The sequence below is a fragment of the Ornithorhynchus anatinus genome, chromosome 2 (assembly GCF_004115215.2).
Source record: "Ornithorhynchus anatinus isolate Pmale09 chromosome 2, mOrnAna1.pri.v4, whole genome shotgun sequence".
NCBI lineage: Eukaryota > Metazoa > Chordata > Mammalia > Monotremata > Ornithorhynchidae > Ornithorhynchus > Ornithorhynchus anatinus.
In genome coordinates, this window is record NC_041729.1 from 46299943 (window position 1) to 46323361 (window position 23419).

The 23419-nt window shown below is 48.1% G+C and overlaps 1 protein-coding gene and 1 non-coding gene across 3 annotated transcripts in view; one reads left to right on the forward strand and one right to left on the reverse strand.

The window, feature by feature from the left end:
- DNAH3 (dynein axonemal heavy chain 3) overlaps window positions 1-23419 on the forward strand; it is a 118243-nt gene that overhangs the window by 92449 nt on the left and 2375 nt on the right. For both annotated transcript variants that reach the window (XM_029058240.1, XM_029058241.1), the window contains exons 51-59: window positions 1761-1959; window positions 4927-7068; window positions 8770-8995; window positions 10060-10304; window positions 11883-11999; window positions 12775-12929; window positions 13743-13910; window positions 17838-17980; window positions 21681-21885. In XM_029058240.1, coding sequence (XP_028914073.1) covers window positions 1761-1959; window positions 4927-7068; window positions 8770-8995; window positions 10060-10304; window positions 11883-11999; window positions 12775-12929; window positions 13743-13910; window positions 17838-17980; window positions 21681-21885 — 3600 coding nt within the window. The remainder of the gene's footprint in view (window positions 1-1760; window positions 1960-4926; window positions 7069-8769; window positions 8996-10059; window positions 10305-11882; window positions 12000-12774; window positions 12930-13742; window positions 13911-17837; window positions 17981-21680; window positions 21886-23419) is intronic.
- Window positions 13350-13487, reverse strand: LOC114809439. Its single transcript, XR_003757223.1, has one exon. It is a non-coding gene; the product is annotated as a small nucleolar RNA SNORA7 (small nucleolar RNA).

A 23419-nucleotide genomic window follows, 5' to 3' on the forward strand; every position in this document is an offset into this window, starting at 1 on the left:
TAAAAAGGGGAAGTGCAGCAAGCTGGGATTTAGCTCTCCGGGTCTGCCAGACTCTGGAAAGTAAAGGGGCTATTTCTGTTTCAATCAATGATGTTTAATCCTTACTGTGTGCAGAGCACTGTACTGAGCTCTTGGGAGAGTACAGTGTAACAGAGTTAGCCAACATGTTTCCTGACCACAGCGAGTTTACAATCTAGAAGGGCAGAGGCTGAAGTTCATGTTATTGCCTTGGGCAGAATCCTGGGAGGGAAATCAAAGGGACAAATGGGGATAATAGGGACGTAAGCTGGTAGCAAGAGCCCTGGCTTAGGAAAGAAGAGACCTACATTTCATTGCCAGACTCTGCCTTGGTTCCCTGGAAAATCACCTCATCTTTCTTAGCCTTTGATTCTTCCTGCACAACAATCAGGATAATGGTCTCTGCTCCTTCTCTCTCTTCCATTAATGAAGTCCAGGAGCTTGTATTGTACTTAGAGTTTTAAGATGCTCTGAAAATAAAAGCGTTCACATAAATTGAATAATAATTTTAATGCAAATTAAGCATATTGTTTCACGGTAAGTGGCACTGTCACCATTAGTGATCTGCTTAATTGATTGACCTCGTTGTCCTTTTTAAGAATCCTCTTAGAGGGAATGTTTAAAACTGCTTAACACTAATAATATAATGAAGACACTTATTAAGCACTTATGTTCCAAGCAGTGTACTTAATGCTCTGGAATAGATACAAAATAAGATAATCAGATCAGAGAGCTTCCCTCTCAAGGAAGGGACTCAGAATCCACGAGGGAGGGAGAACAGGTATTTTATTCCCATTTATCAGAGGAGGAAACTGAAGCACAGAGAAGTTAAGTTTATCCAAAGTCACACAGCAGACAAGTGGCAGGACCAGGGCTCAGGTCTCCTGATTTCCGGTACCTGCTCTTTCCACTAAGCCGAGCTACTTCCCTAAGTAACAGTCCATCTAGGCTTTTTAAAATGGGCAGGGATATTGCCCTATAAGTGCAATACCGTCCAGAGGCTAACAGCCTCCTAATCAATCAGTGGTATTTATGGAGTGCTTAGTATGTGCACAGCACGGTACTAAGCGCTTGGGAGAGTACATTACAACAGAATTAGCAGACCCATTCCCTGCCTATACCAAGCATACAGTCTAAGGTTTTAAGAAAAAGACGAATCGAGCCAACTCTTGGATTCTCCCTGTCCTGCAGAACAGTGGCAACCTGGGCAATCCCGTGAAAATCCAAAATGCTTATTTGGTGCCATAGCAGCTCAAGGCACATGACTTTGAGCAGATACCCCCACCTCAAAGAAGAAGGATAGTCAAAGAGAGCAATGGCTTTAAACACTGCATCCTAAATGGCGGAATTTCCAGCATGAAACAACTGTATAGATTGTATACCTCTGACTGTCTTTCTCCTTCTCTCTCAGCATCGCTACTGAAGGTTGTGCACCCACACACACAAACACACACAGAGAAACCTCCAAAAGGCTCGCAGCCCTAGGGCAGGGGGAGAAGGAAACCAGAGCCTGTATAATTGACATATCGGTTAATCACCCTCAGAATAATTGAGAGGTCACTGTAACCCTTGGTAATTACAAGAAAAAGCAATGCAGACTCCCTGCTCACGTGAAGGCAGGGCCTCCAGGTGATTTAGATGAATGGTGAGTGGAGAGGAATCGGCACTGGCATCAGAGCTCTGTTGGGTCTTTCCATGCGTCGGGGCTGGTTCAGTAACGGTGGCTGACTGTGTATCCGTAGGATGAATGCGAAGGAGACCTGGCCGAGGCCATGCCCGCCCTAGAGGCTGCCCTGGCGGCGCTTGACACCCTGAACCCCTCGGACATCACGCTCGTCAAGTCGATGCAGAATCCCCCGGGTCCCGTCAAGCTCATCATGGAGAGTATCTGTGTCATGAAAGGAATGAAGCCGGAAAGGAAGCCGGACCCAAGTGGCAGCGGTAAAACACTCCTAGGGAGAAACATCTGGAGAGTTGGAAACCCTAAGATTCACGTGCAGCCATTTTCATAAGCCCTGGATTATTTGGATCCTAAGGATCTAAAAGACACAGGAAGTGGAGAGCTAGAAGGAATTGGGCAGCAGGGGCCTAGAAGAAATCAGGAGGCAGAGAGCCTTCTCCTTCTTAGTACCTAGTTATTCATTTTTTATGGGGATTGGAAGTGTCTGCAACTAGATGCTTGTGAACCTCATTATTGATGGATAAAGGAGCAGGAGGGGTAGGAATTAACAGCAACAATAATAGTATTTGTTAAGCACTTACTGTACGCTAAGAACTTTTCTTAGCACTGGGGTAGATACAAGATAATCAGGTTGAACACAGTCCATGTCCCAAATAGGGCTCCCAGTCTTAATCCCCATTTTACAGATGAGGGAACTGAGGCACAGAGAAGTTAAGTATCTTGCCCAAGGTCCCACAGCAGACAAGTGGCAGAGCTGGGATTAGAACCCAGATCCTTCTGACTCCCAAGCCTGTGGTCTAACCACTAGGCCAAGTTGGCTCCTTCCTCCTAAGACACAAGGAAATTGGGCTACCCTTGGTAGGGTGACAAGCAGGTATTTGCAAGCAGCCTATAGGTCGTTTTCAAATTTCTCCACGAGACTGGTGGCTCAGTGAGCCAGACAGCTCAGTTGGTGGGACTGCAGGAAAGTCTTTCCAGAAGGTGGAGGGGATGGAAGGCGCTCCACAGCTCGTGGAAGGCAACGGTAACCCTGAGACAGCAAGGGCAGTTGGATGGGAGACGACTCTTTGGAGCAAATCATCTCCCGACATCTGCTGACCCTTTAGCAGTTACTCTGGGGAATTTGGGGGTTTCTTGCTTTTGAGGAAACAAGTGAATTTGGGCCTTGTGAAGCGGTAACCACGTGAGGCGAAAGTATTACCATTTCTACAGTTGATAATAAGACTCTTCGAATCTTCGGCTTCCCAGCATTCCCCCGACCCTCCGGAGGCCACTAAATACCCACTGAGTTTCCACTAGGACCCCCTGCCCTCTGAGCCTCAGGGGCTCACTCTCACAATATTCTCCACAGTCTCTCTGTGCATGGGCTTAATAAGAAATGGCTTTTCATACTTTTTGAAAACACAGATGGCATTTAAAGTATGGCATTAAGGCTAATTTCTTTGCCCCTCCTCCATCACCTCCCAAACTTCAAAGACAGGCCAGAGACTGCAGTGAAGAAGGTAACACCTTTAATCTTTGAAGTCACTGAAATCTGTGTCATCCTAAAGACAGTAAAGCCCTATAATGTCTCTAGAAATCCTGGCTAACACGCAGATCAAGGGGAAACCACTTCCCCATGTTACCAAATTGTCCTTCCTTAAGCTCCTGCTCAAAGTCCCTAAGAGGATTCCTTCCAGACCACTCCAGGCCCCAAGCTGGGAGGAGGGAATGTGCTGGGGCTCAGAAATTGGAGTCCGGGGGAGATGAGAGCCTGGGGGGAGGGAGAGAAGTGGAAAATAAAGGGGGAATAGGGAGAGAAGCTGTGTAGAATTGTCTTCCATTTTTATAGCCCAAGCAAGAGTCGAAGAAACTGCCTCAAAATGTCCATTTCACAAATTGAAACGTCCACCTCCTTGGGGCATTGATTTTTTTTTACCCCTCACACCGTCTCTGAAAAACAGTAATGATAGTCAATCATATTTATTGAGCACTTACTGTGTGCAGAACACTGTACTACGTGCTTGGGAGAGTACAATAGAGCACACATAATAATAATTGTAGTATTTGTTGCACTTACTATGTGCCAAACACTGTACTAAGTGTTGCGTTAGATACAAGATAAGTCCCACATGGGGCTCAAAATCTAAGTAAAAGGGAGAAGAAGAATTGAATCCCCATTTTAGGGATGAGGGAGCTGAGGCACAGAGGAGTGCAGTGATTTGCCTAAGATCACACAGCAGATAAGTGGCGGAGCCAGGATCAGCACCCAGCTGCCCTGACTCCCAGGCCTGTGCTCTTTCTACGAGGCCACACCGCCTCGATGAAATCTACACTTGTGCTCCAACACAATGAAGTAGGAGAAATGCTCACTAGCCCTCCAGTAGACCGGAATGGAGTGCAATTGAGATTTTTAAAGGGGAAGAAATAATGCCAGGAGGTTAAACGTATTTCCAAGATGTTCCTCACGACATGTACGATAGCATTTTGTATCTAAGTGACTAGGCCCTATAAAGCGTACTTGAGACGAGGTGAAGTGAGTCTCGTGAAATGTAGTGCAGTTAATGGGACTAGACACATTTGTATCCACTGAATAAGCCCAGGAATGAAAATTGTAAACCTTTGTCTGCCAAACTGTTGAAAGTATTTAGCCTGAGTTGCGGTGCTGCTAATCCATCTAAAGGGGCTGACTCACCAAGGAATAACCCCGAAAGATACCAAGCCTCATCTATCTTCACATCTCTGAAGTCTTCCCGAAACAAAGTGGAGGAAAATTAAAAGACAGTCTACGTAATGCCCACCAAGAGTGGCTGAATAGCTTGTCGATCCTGTCAGGGTGTGAAAAGCATTGGTTCGCTTGACTAAACTAAAGCAGACCGAGCGTGGCAGTAAGATGATTGTCAGCTGTGTGACTGTGGGCAAGTCACTTAACTTCTCTGGGCCTCAATTACCTCATCTGTAAAATGGGGATTAACTGTGAGCCTCACGTGGGACAACCTGATTACCCTGTATCTACCCCAGCGCTTAGAACAGTGTGCTCTGTACATAGTAAGCACTTAACAAATACCAACATTATTATGACTCCTCTGGACTGTAAGCTTATTGTGGGCAGGGAACGTATCTACCAACTCTGTTGTACCGTACTCTCCCAAGCACTTAGCGCAGCACTCTGCCCGCGGTAAGCGCCTGATAAATCCCCCTGATTGAGGGATCGGTGACCCGATACCTCTCATTTTTGTGCCCAACAGGTAAGATGATAGAGGATTATTGGGGAACGTCCAGGAAGATCCTCGGAGATCTGAAATTCCTGGACAGCTTGAAGACGTACGACAAAGACAATATTCCCGTGGCGGTGATGAAGAGGATCCGGGAAAGGTTCATCGACCATCCGGACTTCCAGCCGGCGGTCATCAAAAACGTTTCGTCAGCCTGCGAGGGCCTGTGCAAGTGGGTGAGGGCCATGGAGGTGTACGACCGAGTGGCCAAAGTGGTGGCCCCCAAGCGGGAGAGGCTGAGGGAGGCGGAGGGGAAGCTCGAGGTGCAGATGCAGAAGCTGAACCTGAAGCGGGCGGAGCTGAAGCTGGTGGAGGATCGCCTCCAGATGCTCAACGAGGAGTTCGAAGACATGAACCAGAGGAAGAGGGAATTAGAGGACAACATCGAACTCTGCTCCCAGAAGTTGATCCGGGCCGAGAAGCTCATCAGCGGCCTGGGAGGGGAGAAGGACAGGTGGACGGAAGCCGCCCGGCTCCTGGGAATCCGCTACATCAACCTGACGGGGGATGTGTTGCTGTCCTCGGGCACCGTGGCTTACTTGGGAGCCTTTACGGTGGACTACCGTCACCGGTGCCAGAGCGAGTGGCTGGAACTCTGCAAGAAGAAGGCGATCCCGGGGTCGGACGACTTCAGCCTAAGTAACACCCTGGGGGACCCGGTCAAGATTCGGGCCTGGCAGATTGCCGGCCTGCCCATCGACTCTTTTTCCAGCGACAACGGTATCATCGTCTCTAACTCCCGGAGGTGGGCTTTAATGATCGACCCCCAGGGGCAGGCCAACAAGTGGGTGAAAAACATGGAGAGAGCCAACAAGCTGTCCGTCATCAAGCTCACCGACGCCAATTACGTGAGGACGCTGGAGCACGCTCTGCAGTTCGGCACGCCGGTCCTCCTGGAGAACATCGGCGAGGAACTGGATGCCTTCATCGAGCCCATCTTACTCAAGCAGACCTTTAAGCAGCAAGGAGTAGAGTACATGAGACTGGGAGAGAACATTATCGAGTACTCGCGCGACTTCAAACTCTACATCACGACCCGTCTGAGGAATCCTCATTACCTCCCCGAGGTAGCCGTGAAAGTCTGCCTTCTCAACTTCATGATCACACCGCTGGGTCTCCAAGACCAGCTGCTCGGCATCGTGGCCGCCAAGGAAAAGCCCGATTTGGAAGAGAAGAAGAACCAGTTGATTATCGAGAGCGCCGCCAACAAGAAACAGCTGAAAGAAATCGAAGATAAGATCCTGGAGGTCCTCTCCAAATCGCAAGGCAACATTCTCGAAGACGAGACCGCCATCAAGATCTTGTCTTCTTCCAAAATGCTGTCCGAAGTGATCTCGGAAAAGCAAAAAATAGCTTCCATGACCGAGGTGGAGATAGATGCGACGCGATTGGGCTACAAGCCGGTGGCCATTCATTCCTCCACCATCTTCTTTTGCATTTCTGATCTGGCCAACATTGAGCCGATGTACCAGTATTCCCTGATGTGGTTCATCAACCTGTACGTGCACTCCCTGGCCCACAGTCGGAAGAGCGAGGACCTGCAGGAGCGGATCGAGTCCATCATTGACCACTTTACGGTGAGCATCTATAATAACGTCTGCCGCTCCCTCTTTGAGAAGGACAAGCTGCTCTTCTCCCTCCTCTTGACGGTGGGGATCATGAAAGGGAAGGGGGAGATTGATGACGAGGTGTGGCGGTTTCTGCTGACCGGAGGGGTAGCTCTGGAAAACCCCCACCCCAACCCAGCCCCAGAGTGGCTGTCTGACAAATCCTGGGCCGAGATCGTGCGGGCCTCTGACCTGACCAACCTGCGGGGGCTGAGGGAACACGTCCAAGACAACGTTGCTCCCTGGAAAAAGATCTACGACTCGGCCCGGCCCCACGAGATGACGTTTCCCGGCGTGTGGAAGGCCCTGCAGGGGCTAGATCGGCTGACCGTTCTCAGGTGTTTTCGCCCGGACAAGATCGTTCCAGCCACCCAGGACTTCATTGTGGACAACATGGGAAGGACTTACATTGAACCACCCACATTTGACCTGCAGGGATCCTACGACGACTCGACCTGCTGCGCGCCGCTGATCTTCATCTTATCTCCAGGCGCCGACCCCATGGCAGGTGAGGGAGTAAAAATGAAGTCGAATCTCAGTTATCGAATAATTATTATTATTGTGGTATTCAAGGACCATACTAAGCGCTGGGGTCGATAGAAGATGATCAGGTCGGACAAAGTCCCTGTCCCCCATGGGGATCCCAGTCTCCGGGGGAGGGAGAACAGGTATTGAATCCCCGTTTTACAGTTGAGGAATCGGGCACAGAGAAGTGAAGTGACTCGCCCAAGGTCATATAGCAGGCAAATGGTAGAGCCGGGATTAGAATCCTCTGATTCCCCAGGCCTAGCCATGGACAGAGTGGATGATCTGCAAATGGATCATCCACTCTTTTGGTTACTGAACTCTCACCGACTGCCTGTCGGCCTCCTCTCTGCCCTCTCACTCGCACAGCATTCTCACCCTGCCATAGTGCCCGCTTAGTACAGCGCCAGGCACCTAGTAAGCACTTAACAAATACCACTATTATTAGTATTATTATTATATATATCTCTACCTCTCGTTCTCTCCGTACTCCATTGAGACAGGACTACGTCTCTCATTACCTTGACAGGTCCTAGTACTCCTTGCTCCACTCTCTACCTGGGCCCATTGCATCTCCCCTGTTTTATATTATCTAGTTTTTTATGGTATCTGTTAAGCGCTTACTATATGTCAGGCACTGTACTAAGCTCTGGGGTAGATACAAGCTAATCAGGTTGGGCACCATCCTTTTTCCACGTGGGGCTCACTATCTTAATCCCAATTTTACAGTTGAGGTAACCGAGGCACAGAGAAGTGTGGTGACCTGCCCAAAGTCACACAGCAGACAGGTGGCGGATCTGGGATTAAAACCCAGGTCCTTCTGACTCCCCGGCCCATGCTCTGTAGCCTGGGCCATGCTGCAGTACTGAATTATTCACCTCCAACTCAACGCTGGTTTCCCATGACTGAGCACTGGTTTCTTTCTTGATTTTAGAGTCCAAGATGGTTGGGCTTATAACAAATAAGAGCAACTGAACCTAGTGCCCCCCAGGCAGCAGTTGTCAATCAGGCAGGCTAGCAAGCCAATCTGGTTTACTTATCCAAGGGTGCAATCTCCCAGAAAAAAGCAACAACAACAATAAAGCATTCAGTGGGGTTTCAACCAAACTTTATTTCAGTCTTTTCTTTCTAATATGTGTCAAAAAGTGAGAGCTCACCTCCTCCAGGAGGCCTTCCCAGACTGAGCCCCCCTTTCCCTCTACTCCTTCTCCCCTCCCCTTCCCCCTCCCTCCCTCTGCTCTTCCCCTTTCCCATCCCCTCAGCACTACATATTTGTGTATATTATTTACTACCCTGTTTATTTTGTTAATGAGGTGTATATCTCCATGCTTCTATTTATCCTGATGATGATGTTTTGCTTTGTTCTGTTTTGCTTTGCCGTCTCCCCCGTTTAGACTGTGAGCCCGTCATTGGGCAGGAATGGTCTCTATCTGTTGCCGAATTGTACATTCCATGCACTTAGTGCAGTGCTCTGCATATAGTAAGCGCTCATTAAATAGTATTGAATGAATGAAAAGGAACTAGCCGCATATTCCCCTTTTATCCTAGTGAAAGGGAGTTTAAAAAGTGTTTATAGCTGGCAAGGAACTTGGGGATGTGCATATTTTCCCCAAATAGCCGCTTCTGCTGGCCATGAAGACTTGGCCATTGTCTTGACTAAAGTCCCTTATGCCTTTGTCACCAGGGTTGTTAAAGTTTGCTGAAGACCTGGACATGGGAGGTACCAAAATTCAGACCATCTCCCTCGGCCAGGGCCAAGGTCCCATTGCCGCCCAAATGATCAGCACTGCGATTGTCCAAGGAACGTGGGTCGTCTTGCAGAACTGCCACCTGGCCACCAGCTGGATGCCAACTTTGGAGAAGATTTGTGAGGAAGTGATCATCCCTGAACAAACCAACCAGGACTTCAGGTTCATAGGCTCCTCCCCTCCCCACATACCCTTATTATGGTATTTGTCAAGCGCCAGGCACTGTACTAAATGCTGGGGCAGGAACAAGCTAATCAGGCTGGATGCAGTCCATGTCCCACATGGGGCTCGCAGTCTTAATCCCCATTTTACAGATGAGATTGTTTAGACACAGAGGCATAAAGTGGCTTGCCCAAGGCCACAGAGCAGACACGTGGTCGAGCAGGGATTAGAACCCAGATCCTTTGAACTTCCAGGCCTGTGCTCTTTCCACTAGGCCAGTGTTTTTTGTGTTTCATCCCCCTATTGTCAATCACCCTTCCCCCGTCCCCACTCCCAAATCTGGGTCAAAGAATCCTCATTCTGCCAACTCACTGATGAATTCTCATCTACTGGAATAAACTGCAAAGCAGAGGAAAAACTTCACTGTGTAGTCATAAAGCCCACCACCTAAGCATCCTCTTTTCCAGTCAGCCCTTGATTCCACTGCACCCCTGTTTGTCAAATTTGCAATCAGTCGTATTTATTGAACACTTACTGTGTGTGGAGCTCTGTGCTAAGTGCTTGGGAAAGTACAATATATTAGAGTTGATAGACACTTTCCCTGATCACAACAAGCATATAGCCTAGAGGGGGAGGCAGACATTAATATAAATAAATTACGGGTGTGGACGTGAGTGCTGAGGATCTGAGGGAGAGATGCAAATCCACATGTGACGGTGATGCAGAAGGGAATGGGGGAAAAGGAAGTGTAAATAGCACTTTTCTCTGACGAGGATCACAGAAAGGAGAATGGATTTATTTTATTGTTTATGTACGTCTTGGGTTTGGGATTGGGCTTCTAGTCATCTTTAGAAGACTGGTAAATTTTCGTACTTGTTTGCAAGGCTAGTGTTGGAAGTAGCTGGGAGATACAGTCATGAATTCTCCATGTATTCAAAACCAGAAGCTGTATTACAGGCCTGGCTGAGCTCAAGGTAACTGGCTGTCATCAGGAGGACAAGGTCTTCTAGCGAATCTAATCTTTCTGACAGTCGGCCCTCTTCGTCACACCTCTCTCCTTTCAGGTTATGGCTAACGAGTTACCCGTCAGAAAAGTTTCCGGTCAGCATCCTCCAGAATGGAATCAAAATGACCAATGAACCGCCTAAAGGGGTTCGGGCAAACCTTCTCCGCTCCTATCTCAATGACCCCATCTCAGACCCCGTTTTCTTCGGGGGTTGTGGAAAGCCAAAGATGTGGCAAAAGTTGTTATTTGGCCTTTGCTTCTTCCATGCTATTGTTCAAGAAAGGAGGAACTTTGGACCCCTGGGTGAGAATTGGCTGACTTTTGCTTAGACTTAAAGCACGGGGGAAGGGGTGGCCAGGGGTTGGGGACCCGGGGGGGGGGGTGTGGATTTGTAATTTAGAGGATCGACATCCGGAATTCGGAGTTCTGACCTGGAGTGAGGTGGCATCTCTGACAGACGGTGGGCTTGTGATCGCGAGATACCTTCACAGGGGACAAGTTCCCCTGTGTTGGCCTTAGTTAGGGAAGGATTCAATTAATCAATGGCATTTATTGAGCACTTACTGCGTGCAGAGGATTGCACTAAGCATGTGAGAGAGTACGACAGAGTTAGCAGACATGACCCTTGCCCTCAAGGTTCCCGCAGTGTAGCAGGGGAAACAGACACTAAAAGAAATTAGAATTAGGGGGAAGCACCAGAAAAATACAGAAGCCTTCACAAATTTGCAGGTAACCGTGGTGCTGGGGCTAGGCTAATCTATGTATCATTCCAATTTTAGTCCTGCCGAAGGAACTGAAAAATTCAATCCATCAATGAATGTTGTTTATTGAACACTTACTATGTGCGGAGCACTGCACTAAGTGCTTGGAAGAGTACAGTACAACAGAATTAGCACACGTTCCCCACCCATAACGAATTCAGGCAAAGTAAACGTTTTTTCTTTAGTCCTTCAGTTCATTTAGGGAGAAGAGAGCGGTTTTCTTCTGTAAAATATCCAGATAATTGTGGGTCCTGGATCTGAGTGGAGCATTTTAAACTGAAGATAATGGATGAGATTCACCCAAGTCAGAAGGGCTGGGCGTGGGATCATTCATTCATTCAGTCGTATTTATTGAGCACTTACTATGTGCAGAACACTTTACTAAGCGCTTGGAATATACAGTTCGGCAACAGATAGAGACAATCCCTGCCCAAGAACTCTCATACTCCTAGAGCAAATTTCTGAAGTCATTTGCAAAGATAATCTGACGAGTTCTTAATCCAACCGAGAGAAATAACTCATCATCCTGTATCTTTATGATCAAGCTGATCGGGAGGAAAGAAAGCTCTAGTTGCACTTTGTGAACACCAGGATATTAACTTCTTTATCATAAAAAGGTACCCGCAATAAGCAAATTGAGTTAAAGTGAATGTTGTCATGGGCTCAACAACTCCTGTGTTGACAGTAAATATCACAATAAAGACTTTGACTTGACCAAGCTATTTAGTAATATTAATAATAATAAAGCGATAATTGTAGTAATTTTTAAGTGCTGACTATACTAACCAACCGCTGAGGTAAATACAAGATAATCAGGTCCCGCAAGGGGCTCACAGTCTAAGTAGGGAGGAGAATGGGTATTGAATCCCCATTTTGCAGGTGGGAGAACTGAGGCATGGAGAAGTTAAGTGACCTGCCCAAGGTCATACAGCGGACAAACGGCAGAGCAGGAATTGAAACTCAGGTCCTCTGACTCCCAGGCCCGTGCTCTTTGCATTAGGCTGCACTGTTTACTTACCCCACAGAAAGGGGCTCTTATCTCAAATTGATGAGTAAGTCCATCGCCATTATCTGCAAATGAGAGTTGTGCCCTGTCTCCCCTCTTCTTCTGACCTAACAGGATGGAACATCCCCTATGAATTCAACGAGTCTGACCTGAGGATCAGCATGCGGCAGATCCAGATGTTCCTGAATGAATATGACGAGGTGCCGTTTGAAGCCCTGACCTACCTAACAGGTATCCGAAGGCGTCACCAACCCACGAATACCCCTCCTCGCTTCCCCACCTCTCTCCCCTCCCGTCCTCGTCGACTCACCACCTCCCAGGGCTGTCACGGCGATGAGCCGATGAGCCGCTGCTGTCTGACTAATTACTTGGTGACGCATTCCTAATGGCTCCTCTGAGAGCCAAGCTGCAGCTCAAGACAAATAAACGCTGGCATTTTCAAGTTATGGCTTTAAATGCCACCCACAGGCTCATTTCTGAGCCCCACAGGCCATCAGCTTTTTCACCCCAGACTTGTAGCTTGGGTACTTGTTTTGAGCCCGGTATGCAAAAAAAACAAAACAAAAACAAACCTGTTAGGGGCTAAAAGTGAGAGAGACTTGCCAAACAGAAGGAGCCTGAGTTAAACTCTGAGCTGAGTTTAGCCACCCCAGTCCAGTGCAGAAGGGAGTGATAATTGTGTACTGGTTAAGCGCTTACCGTGTGCCAAGCACTGTCTTCAGCTCTGGGGTAGATACAAGATATGTTAGTGGGATACAGTCCCTGTCCCACATGAGACTCGCAGTCTTGGCAGGAAAGGAAGTATCTTATCCCCATTTTGACAGATGAAGCAACTGAGGCTCAGAGAAGTCAAGTGACTCACCCAAGGTCACGCAGCAGGCAAAGGACAGAGCCAGGAAATCTCAGCACCCCTGACTTCTGAGTTCTTTCAGTTTCGTTTGTTGGTTTTTCGGCAACTCCATACTGCATTCAGCCCCTCGACCCCATTTCTATTCATTTTCAACAGGTGAATGTAATTATGGTGGGAGAGTGACAGATGACAAAGACAGGCGTCTCCTTCTATCGCTGCTTTCCATCATTTACAATAAGGATATCGAAAAGGATAAGTACGTTATCGCTCCAGGAGAGGTCTACTACATCCCTCTTCACGGCCCCTACCAGGTGAGGAAGAGCCTGCTTTCTCTCCAATCCATTGCCTGACCCAGGGGGCTGCCTAACTGCTTTGATCGGTCTCACAGCACCTTCAGTGAGGAAAGTTTCTACTGCTTTGGCCCCATTTTCCAATTATGGAAACTGAGACGTGAGTCAGGAGGGTTCAAAGTCCAAGCCGTGCATTTTTAGACTTTTGCTCCGTCAGCTGCCCTTGTCTTATTCTGTCGAGTCGACTCCGACCCATAGCGACTCCATGGACACATCTCTCCCAGAACGCCCCACTTCCATCTGCCACCGTGCTGATAGTGGATCCGTAGATTTTAGTGGGTAAAAATATGGAAGTAGTTTACCACTGCCTCCTTCCACACAGTAAACTTGAGTCTCCGCCCTCCACGCTCCCCCGTGCCACTGCTGCACAGGTGAGTTTTGATTTGTAGCAGGTTGCCTTCCACTCGCTAGCCACTGGCCAAGCTAGGAATGGAATGTATATGCCTCCGCTTGACTCTCCCTCCCCTAGTCGAAGCTGTTAGAGTGCTGGAAACTCTCCAGGTATGACTCTGAGAAGTGCCAGCTGCCCTATACTGCTTTTTTGTAAAATAATGAATGAGGAGCCTCAAATGACCCTAACCCTCACTAGCAGGAACCTTTCAGTGTCAGAGCTTCCTTTTCAATACTGACTGCATACTAGCTGGACTTCAGGCCAGGCCTGGTCTGAAACTGGTCTAACATTCTCACTTGGATGTAAACCCTCTGGCTTGACTCCCCATTGGCTTGGCAGGAATTTGTGACCAAATTTCTTTAAACTGAAGGTTTCTTTTGCAGTCCTATATAGAGTATATCCGGGGCCTTCCCATCACGACCCATCCGGAAGTTTTCGGGCTCCACGAGAATGCGGACATCACGAAGGATAACCAGGAAACCAACCAGTTATTTAATGGAGTGTTGTCAACTCTGCCCAGGCAAGCTGGAGGAGGGGGCAGATCTCCTCAGGTAACATCAGGCTCAAAGTTTCTGGAGTGATGCCATGTGAAATGTCTGACCTGAGAGAACCCTAGGAGGGCACTGGGCTCTTATTGAAAAGCAACGTGGCTTACTGGGTAAGAGCATGGGCCTGGAAGTCAGAAGGACCTGACTTCTAATCCCAGCTCCGCCACATCTGCTGTGTGACCTTGGGCAAGTTACTTAGCTTCGCTGGGCATCAGCTACCTCATCTGTAAAACAGGGATAAGAGTGTGAGCCCCATGTGGGACAGGGACTGTGTCAGACCTGATTAACTTGTATCTTCCCCAGCACTTAGAACAGTGCTTAGCACTTGGCAAGCTCTTAGTAAGTACTACTACTATTATCATTATTGAAATATCCGCGGCTGGGCCCAATATACCCAATCAACTGATCGTATTTATTGAGTGCTTACTTCATTCAGAGCACTGTACTAAGTGCTTAAAATGGAAGCCAGGAATAAGCAAATTTAAAAAAAGAATTATCCCACAAAACAGGATGAGATTCAAAAGGGATAAGGTATTAAGTTCCCTTAGGGATGGAATACAAACACATGGACAGGATGGGGAAGTTGAGTTAGGCCTAAGTTTAGCAGAAATAGACCTGGGAACCTAGTTAACCTTAAGCAGAGTATGAATCAGCCCTGCTGTTGATCCAGTGGAAAGAGCGAGGTTCTGGGAGCCTGAAATCCTGGGTTTGAGTCCCAGCTCCACAAGTAGGGAAGACCTGTGTAACCTAGAAATTCAGTGGAGAAAGGTACTCTGAGAACCATGGACGAGTCCCGGACCTGAGGTTTCAAAGGGAGACGCTGTCATCGTGAGTCGGTAAATGCGATGCCATGACTAAAAAAATCCATCACAGTACTTAGCTGGTTGGGTGAGAATATAACTTGGAAATGCTGGCTGGTGTTTGGGTAGGACTTTGAAAAAGACCATGGGAGAAATGAGGAGGTGCCCAAGAAGGCTGAAGGAAATGAAGGGCTGGAAAATAAAACTAGGTCTTAGGAGGAAAAGTTAGAGGAATTAAGATTTAGCCTGGAAAAAAGAGGGGTTTAGGGGTGACCCAACTTCAATTATTTGGATATCTACGGTAGGTCCAAATGTAATAAATGGACTTAAAGTAGGAGAGATTTGGGTTGGACATAGAGAAGAATTATTAAGAGAGACTGTGGGATCTACCTTCATGGGCATTATAAAGAAAACAATTAGACACCTGTCCTCAAAAACTTTAATGGCTACCCATTCTTCCCACATTCAACAAACTCCTGACCACTGGTGATCAGTTTTCTCCCTCCTAACTATCCACTCTCTTCTCCTACACTGCAGCTGGTTCACTCCTGTCCTTTCAAGCTCATGTTCTCACTGTGCCTCATTCTAGACCCTGCCACCTCTGACCCCTGGCTCTCTCCCTTCTGCCCGAAACTCCCTCCCTATCTTGTAAGCCCTTCCCGAAATCACATCTTCTTCAGGAATAAAAATAATACGAATAATAATACGAATAATAAAAATAATTTGAATGATAATTTTGGTATTGGTTAAGTGCCTATTAATTGTCAAGCACTGTACTAAGCACTGGGGTAGTTACAAGATCATCAGGTCATCAGGTCCTGCGTGGGGCTCACAGTCTAAGTAGGAGGGAGAACATTCATTCAGTAGTACTCAATAGTATTTATTGAGCGCTTACTATGTGCAGAGCACTGTACTAAGCGCTTGAGATGTACAAATCAGTAACAGAGACAGTCCCTGCCCTCTGATGCGCTTACAGTCTAGTTGGGGGAGACAGACAAAAACAATAGCAATAAAAGACAAAAACAATAGCAATAAAGAACAGGTTTTGAACCCCCATTTTGCAGATGAAGGAAACTGAGGCAAGGAGAAGTTAAATGGCTTGCCCAAGGTCACACAGCAGACAAGTGGTGGAGTCAGGATTAGAATCCAGAAGAATTAAATTAGAAGAAAAATTAGAAGCATTTTTCTTCTCAGGTTATATTGCCTCAACCAGCATCTCAGCATCTCTGCCCCACCTACCCTCTTTATGTTCTCACAATCATGTGTAGCACTTTTGTACGTACTGACTTATCTACCCTATTACTTAAGCATTCAGACATCTAGTAGCAATAGTATTTAGTACAGTGCTTTGCACACAGTAAGCGCTCAATAAATACGATTGAATTTAGCATCATGGCCTAATAGAAAGAGCCCAGGCCTGGGTTTCAGAGGCCCTGGGTTCTTATTCCAGCTCTGCCAATTGTGACCTTGGTGACCATGGGCAAGTCACTTAACTTCTCTGTACCTCAATTTCCTCAACTGTAAAATGGGGATTAAATACCCATGCTCCCTCCTACTTAGTGAACCCCATGAGGGAAAGGGACTGTGTCCAAGCTGATTACCTTGTCTCTACTCCAGCACTTTGAACAGGGCTTGATACATAGTAACCACTTTACAAATGTGAGAAGCAGCATAGCCTGGTGTAAACAGCCTGGGCCTGGGAGTCAGAAGACATGTGTTCTAATCCTGCCTCCACCACTTGTCTGCTATGTGACCTTGGGCAAATCACATAACTTCTCTGGGTCTCAGTTAGTTCATTTGTATTAAAATGGGTATTAAGACTCTGAACCCTGCGTGGGACATAAACTATGTCCTACCTGACTAACTTGTATCTAGCCCAGGGCTTAGTTCAGTGCTTAGCACATAGTAAGTGCTTAACAAATTCCATTTAAAAAAATGCCAAAATAATAATAATTAAATACTAACTATATGTGGAGTAACAGTGCTAAGTGCTTGGAAAGAATACAAAGATGGGAATTAGACATGGTCCCTGTCCTTTTTGAGGCTCATGATCTGAAATTGCAATCTGCATATGCTTTTTCTGTCTTCTTCCTCTCTATAAATTATTTTAGTATCAGTACCAATGTACAGAAGCACCTAGTACAGTGCCCTATTCCCAGTAGCTGCTCAGTGAATACTATGGTTTGATCGACTGAGTTCTGGAAGGTTTAATCATCATTAAGCCTGGAAGTAGAAGGCCGGATGAGATGTCTCCTTTCCAGCTCTCTGGTTCTCCGATTCTATAACTGCTAAGTGTCGTGTAATCCCCGTAATAGACCTATCTGTGTGGGAAGAGGGAGAGGTGGAGTAAGAGGTGGAGGGTAGCGCGTGGGGGTTGCTTCCAGCCTAAGGAATCTGAGGGCCTCTCTGAGAAAGGGGTGAAAATGCCCCTTATATTTCTAACAAGGCCTTTCCGTCATTTGTTGTACTCTGATCAGCCCTGTCAGTCACACTCACATTTATAGTGCTTATTAGATTCCCATTAGAATTAGCATTATTAGCATTAATAGCATTAGAATTATTAGCATTCTCTAAAAACAGAATGCTCTCAGTGGTTGCTTTCCCCTCTTGGTTTGCTCCAAAAAGCCACAGCTTGACGACAGTCTGAGACAGTCACCCTGCAGAGTCCTGGGGCGAGAGCCTCAAGGGATTCTAGGCTGGTGATTTTTAAGTGACTGAGCTCAGCTGAGGAGCAGTCTGGCCTGTTCTACAGCCGACTACTCTGGACTCTTGGGTAGGACCGAAAGTGGGAATCTGCCCAGAGAGGGGTGGGAAGAGAGAGGTCACTCTTCAGATCTACAGGGTATTCCCTCACAGTATTCTCTCTACAGCTTAATCTCCCTTCTTTTGGGGAGTCAAAAGCTAATTAAAGAATTAATTGTGGTATTTAAGTTCTGGGGTAGATACAAGATAATCAGGTGGAAAACTGTCCCTACTCACAGTCAAGGTAAATATCCTTCAAAAGAGAAGAAAAGTCAGCTCAAGGGCAGTAATGACGACAAAGTTTGCCTGTGGATTTCTGAAGAAGTGTTAGTCACTACACCAGCGACTTCTTTAAAACCCATGGTATTCTGTAAATTTGTCATTTCAGGAAGTGGTTGAAGACCTGGCAGGGGACATCCTATCCAAGTTACCAAAGGACTTTGATCTGGAGCTGATCATGAAGGTGTATCCTGTGCTCTACAAAGAGTCCATGAACACTGTTCTCAGACAGGAGCTGATCAGATTCAATAGGTGGGATGACTGCTTTTGAAAGAGGATTTCTGGTGGGATTTATAGTGTGCGTATGTGAGCCCCACGTGGGACAACCTGATTTCCCTGTGTCTACCCCAGCGCTTAGAACAGTGCTCTGCACATAGTAAGCGCTTAACAAATACCAACATTATTATTATTATAGATTACTGAGGTACCCCACCAAACGACGGAGCCAGAGTTGGGGGGTGAGGGAGGGAACCTGTGGAGTGACCGTGTCTCCAGGGTGGCTCTCTCTTGGGGCTCTTCCCTCTGCTCGGCGGCTTTCGAAGGGTGGATAGGCCACTGAACCCAGTGCTTAGTGAAGTGTTTGACACATAATAAGCTCTTAACAAATGCCGTGAAAAAGCAATGAAAGCCTAGCAAGTTTGGGTTTGAAATGGTGGTGTGACTGCAAACAATCCTGACTGTGGAGCTTCATTTAGTGGTAGTAGACTGATGGGAGGCAAAATCCCATTCACGATATCTCTGAACCGTATTTCTCAACAGGTCAAAAGCTCTTTCTCCCTCTCGTGTGCTTTCTCTGTCTTATACGCACTTTCTCTCTCCTTCCTCCCTTTTGCATCATGATTGACTCCCCCTCTCTTTCAACTCCATATTGTGTGCGGCCAATTATTTCTCCACAACATTTCCAGGATCTGCCCCTTCCTCTTCAACCAAACAGCCACCACTCTGGTCCAGGTACCTATCATATCTTGAATCCTTGGGGCTCCGGCATCCGGAGGCTCTAGGTCCCCGAGGCAGCACCTGCATCTGGGCATTCTAGGTTCCTGAGGTTCTAGACTCGTGAGGTTCTAGGTCCTGGGTGTCTGGGGTCCCCGCTCCAGGTCTTGGAGGCCCTAGGTTTCCGAGGCAGCTCCGTCATCTGGGGGCTCTAGGTTCCTGAGTTTCTAGATCACTGAGGTTCTAGACTCGAGGTTCTAGATCACTTGGTTCTGGGTGTCTGGGGTCCCCTCTCCAGGTCTCTGAGGGCTCTAGGTTCCCAAGGCAGCTCTGGCATCCTGGTCTCCAGCACCCCGAGGCTCTAGGTTCCCGAGGCGGCTCCGGCGTCTGGGGGCTCTAGGTTCCTGGGGTTCTTGATCACCGATGGCCTGGACTTGTGAGGTTCTAGATCACCGAGGTTCTAGGCTCATGAGGTTCTAGATCACCGGGGGTCTCGGAGTGCCGGGGGGGGTGTCTTAGGTCCCTGCTCCAGGTCCCAGGGGCTCTAAGTTCCCAAGGTACCTCCAGCCTCCTGAGTCTCCGGCACCTCGAGGCTCTAGGTTTCCGAGGAGGCTCCGGCTCCCCGAGGCTCTAGGTTCCTGAGGCAGCTCCAGCGTCTGGCGCTCTAGGTTCCTGGGGTTCTAGATCACCGAGGTTCTAGGTGCCTGAGATCCCCGCTCCAGACCCGGAGGCTCTGGGTTCCCAAGGCAGTTCCGGCATCCTGGGACTCCAGAACCTCAAGGCTCTAGGTTCCCGGGACGGCTCTGACTCCCAAAAGCTCTAGGTTCCTGAGGTGGCTCTGGCATTTGGGGGCTCTAGGTTCCTGAGGTTCTAGATCACTGAGGTTCTAGAGTGCTGTGGTTCTAGATCGCCGATGTGCTGGACTCGTGAGGTTGTAGATCACAGGGTTCTCGGAGTGCCAGAGGGTGTCTGATGTCCCCGATCCATGTCCCGGAGACTCTGGGTTCCCGAGGCAGCTCTGGTATCCTGGGGCTCTGGCATACGGACGGCTCTAGGTTCCCGAGGTGGCTCCGGAGTCTGGGCGTTCTAGGTTCCTGAGGTTCTAGATCACCGAGGTTGCAGACTCACGAGGTTCTAGATCACTGTGGTTCTAGATTGCTGTGGTTCTAGATCACCCGGGGGTTCTAGACTTGTGAGGTTCTACATCACTTGGTTCTGGGTGTCTGGGGTCCCCACTCCAGGTCCCGAAGGCTCTAGGTTCCCAAGGCAGCTCTGGCATCCTGGGGCTCCGGCACCTCGAGGCTCTAGGTTCCCGCGGTGGCCCTGGCTCCCCGAGGCTCTAGGTTCTCAAGACGGCTCCAACTCCCAAAAGCTCTAGGTTCCCGAGGTGGCTCTTGAATCCTTGGGGCTCCGGTGCCCTGAGGCTCTAGGTTCCCGAGGCAGAACCAGCGTCTGGGTGCTCTAGGTTCCTGGAGTTGTAGATCACCGAGGTTCTAGGCTCGTGAAGTTCTAGATCACCGGGGATCTCAGAGTGCCGGAGAGTCTTTGGTCCCTGCTCCAGGTCCCGGACGCTATAGATTCCCGAGGCAGCTCCGGCGTCTGGGTGTTCTAGGTTCTTGAGGTTCTAGATCAACGAGGTTCTAGACTCGTGAGGTTCTAGATCACTTGGCTCTGGGTGTCTGGGATCCCCGCTCCAGGTCCCGGAGGCTCTAGGTTCCCAAGGCACCTCTGGCATCCTGGGTCTCCAGCACCCCGAGGCTCTAGGTTCTCGAAGCGGCTCCGTCGTCTGGGGGCTCTAGGTTCCTGGGATTCTTGATCACCAGTGGCCTGGACTTGTGAGGTTCTAGATCACCGAGGTTCTAGATCACCGGGGGTCTCGGAATGCCGGAGGGTGTCTTAGGTCCCTGCTCCAGGTCCCGGAGGCTCTAGGTTCTTGAGGCACCTCCGGCCTCCTGGGTCTCCGGCACCCCGAGGGTCTAGGTTCCCGAGGCGGCTCCGGCTCCCCGAGGCTCTAGGTTCCCGAGACGGCTCTGACTCCCAAAAGCTCTAGATTCCCGAAGTGGCTCTGGAATCCTTGGGGCCGCCTTCTCCTCTTCCTCTTCTTTTTCTTCTGCAGATGCTGTGACCACAGCCACCTCTACCTCCTTCTTACCCTTCTTTTACACAGCCATGTAATGCCATCCTTTCAGTGTGCTTTTGTGATAGCAAGATTGAATTTTAGTTTGGGTTTTTCTTATAGTGCTTCTCCTCCCCCTCCCTTCTTCCCCCCACCCCCCACCCCAGCCTTTGAAATAATGCCCTGGTTTTACAGAAAATTTTACCTTGGCCCAGACACCCTCCTTCTCCTCCCACTCAATCTTTGAAGTATTTTGACTGATTGGAAGAAAATTGGACTGATTGAAGTCCATTTCAGCAGTCGTTTGTTGTCCGTTTAGCTTTAGATAAGGACAGATCGATCGAGCAGTGGTATTTAATGAATGTCTCCTGTGTGCAGAGCACTGTACTAAGCACTTTGGCAGGCAGTAGAGTAGAAGTACAACGAGCTGACAGTCTCACAGGGAAGGCAGACATAAAGATGATTTACTATAGGGGGACAGCATACAAAGAGTAAAGTAGGACAATCGATATAACTAAAATTCAGTGAGAGTTGGTGAGTGCAAAAATCTGTGGAAATTAGGAGGAGGTGACCTCGACATGACCTCTATTCTTAGCCTAAGGCCCCTTTCTGCTGAATGAGATGTGAAAGATACTTTGAAAATTAAGTATCTGCAATTTTGAAAACTTAATCCAGAGTATTTTAGTAGCGGTATATGTTTACATTACTCTTTGATTATGCAACCAGATTGTGGTTTTAATCACTATTTTCAAATCTATTTCTTTGGGTTGATCTTTTTTGAATTCTGGGAACACATCAGTGTACTTTCCATTATTTCCTCTGGGAAATCTTCCATCTTCATGGAAGCTATTAAGAGCGCTCCCTTAGCAATCCCCTTTAAGGGTGTGGGCTTTGTTCCCGTAGGCTGACGGAAGTGGTGCGGAATAGCCTCGTCAACCTCGGGAAGGCCATCAAAGGTCAAGTTCTCATGTCTGCCGAGCTGGAGGATGTCTTCAACAGCATGTTGGTGGGGAAGGTGCCAGCCATGTGGGCCGCTAAGTCTTACCCCTCCCTGAAACCACTGGGTGGCTACGTGGCCGACCTCCTCGCCCGGCTAGCCTTCTTCCAGGTACTGAGAATCCAGGGCAGCAGCCAGAAAGGACTTTCTGCTTCCCTTTTTTTTTTTAATGGTATTTGTTAAGCGCTTACTATATGTCAAGAACTGTTATAAGTACTGGGGTAGAATCAAGCTAATCACATTGGTTGTAGTACCTGTCCCGAATGGAGCTCACAGTCTTAATCCCCATTTTTACAGATTAGGAAACTGAGGCACAGAGGAGTGAAGTGACTTGCCTAAGGTCACACGGCAGACAATGGTGGAGCTGAGATTAGAACCCAGGTCAATTAATCATATTTATTGAGCATTTACTGTGCGTTGTGCAACACAGACTGTACTAAGCGCTTGGGAATAGCCCGATATAGCAGAAACATTCTCTGCCCACAACAAGTTTACAGTCTGGAGCGGGAGACAGACATTAATATATATAAATAAACAGTGGATATGTACATAAATGCTGTGGGGCTGTGGAGAGGTGGTGGTGAAGAAAGGGAGCATCAGAGCAAAGCAGAAGGGAGTGGGAAAGGAGGAAATGAGGGCCTAGTTAGGGTCCTCTGGCTTCCAGGCCTGTGCTCTTTCCACTGCTATCCTATCCTGCTGCTATCCTTTGGTAGGCAGGGGGCAGTTACAAAATGCCAGTTGGGTGCAGCAGTAAGTTAGTTGGCAGTGAAAATTTGTTGCTCTCAGACTCACATTTTCAGCGAGGGAAAAGGAGTTCTGTGGAAGGCATCTCGGGTTGGGATGGCTTACTTTTCAGTGAGATCTGGGTAAAGGGAGCGGGGTTGGGAGTTGGGAAGCCTGGGGCCTTGTCCTGTCTGCTTTACTGTTACGGACATTGAATCATTTCGCCTTTCTCTGTCTTAGCCTTCCCATCTGTAAAATGGGATCTAGAAAGGGGCGGAAAAATAGAGTCAAAGAGAGAAGGGGAAAGAGAAATAGGGAAAGAGGCAGAGATAGAAGGAAAAAAGAGAGAGGTTAGGAAGATAGGAGGAAAGGGGGAGAGGGAAGAGAAGTGGTAAAAGGGGACAGAGGATAAAGAAAATAGAAGATGGGGCAAGGAGAGGGCAGAGAGGAAAAAACTGGGGATAAGGGAGTGTGAATCACCTACAGAAACACACATGCAGGCATTCAAGCCCCAGTTGTACACATAGACATATAGACTCACACTCTGAACTGTATACAAGGGCATACAAAGGGACACATACACATAGATACCAACTTGCGGATATACAAAGACACTCCTCACCTCCTCTGTTGCTGCTGCCCTGGTTGACTGACCTCAGCCCTCAGGAGCCCAGCAGCGAGACTTCCTCCTGCTTCTGCCATCTGGCTTCTCTGCTGTGATGATCATCCAGCCCTCTCCATCATCTTACTAATTCCTTCCAGAAGCTTTTGGGATGTGGGCAGCAGTACAAGATGGTTCCCTAAAATGTGTGAACATCCCACCCAATGTAGGATGTCTAGTCAGGTGACCAAGGCCCCATTTCTCTTGACATTTGAATTAGACCAGTTTGTGGTACTGAAGTCCTCTGCTGTGTTCACTTAA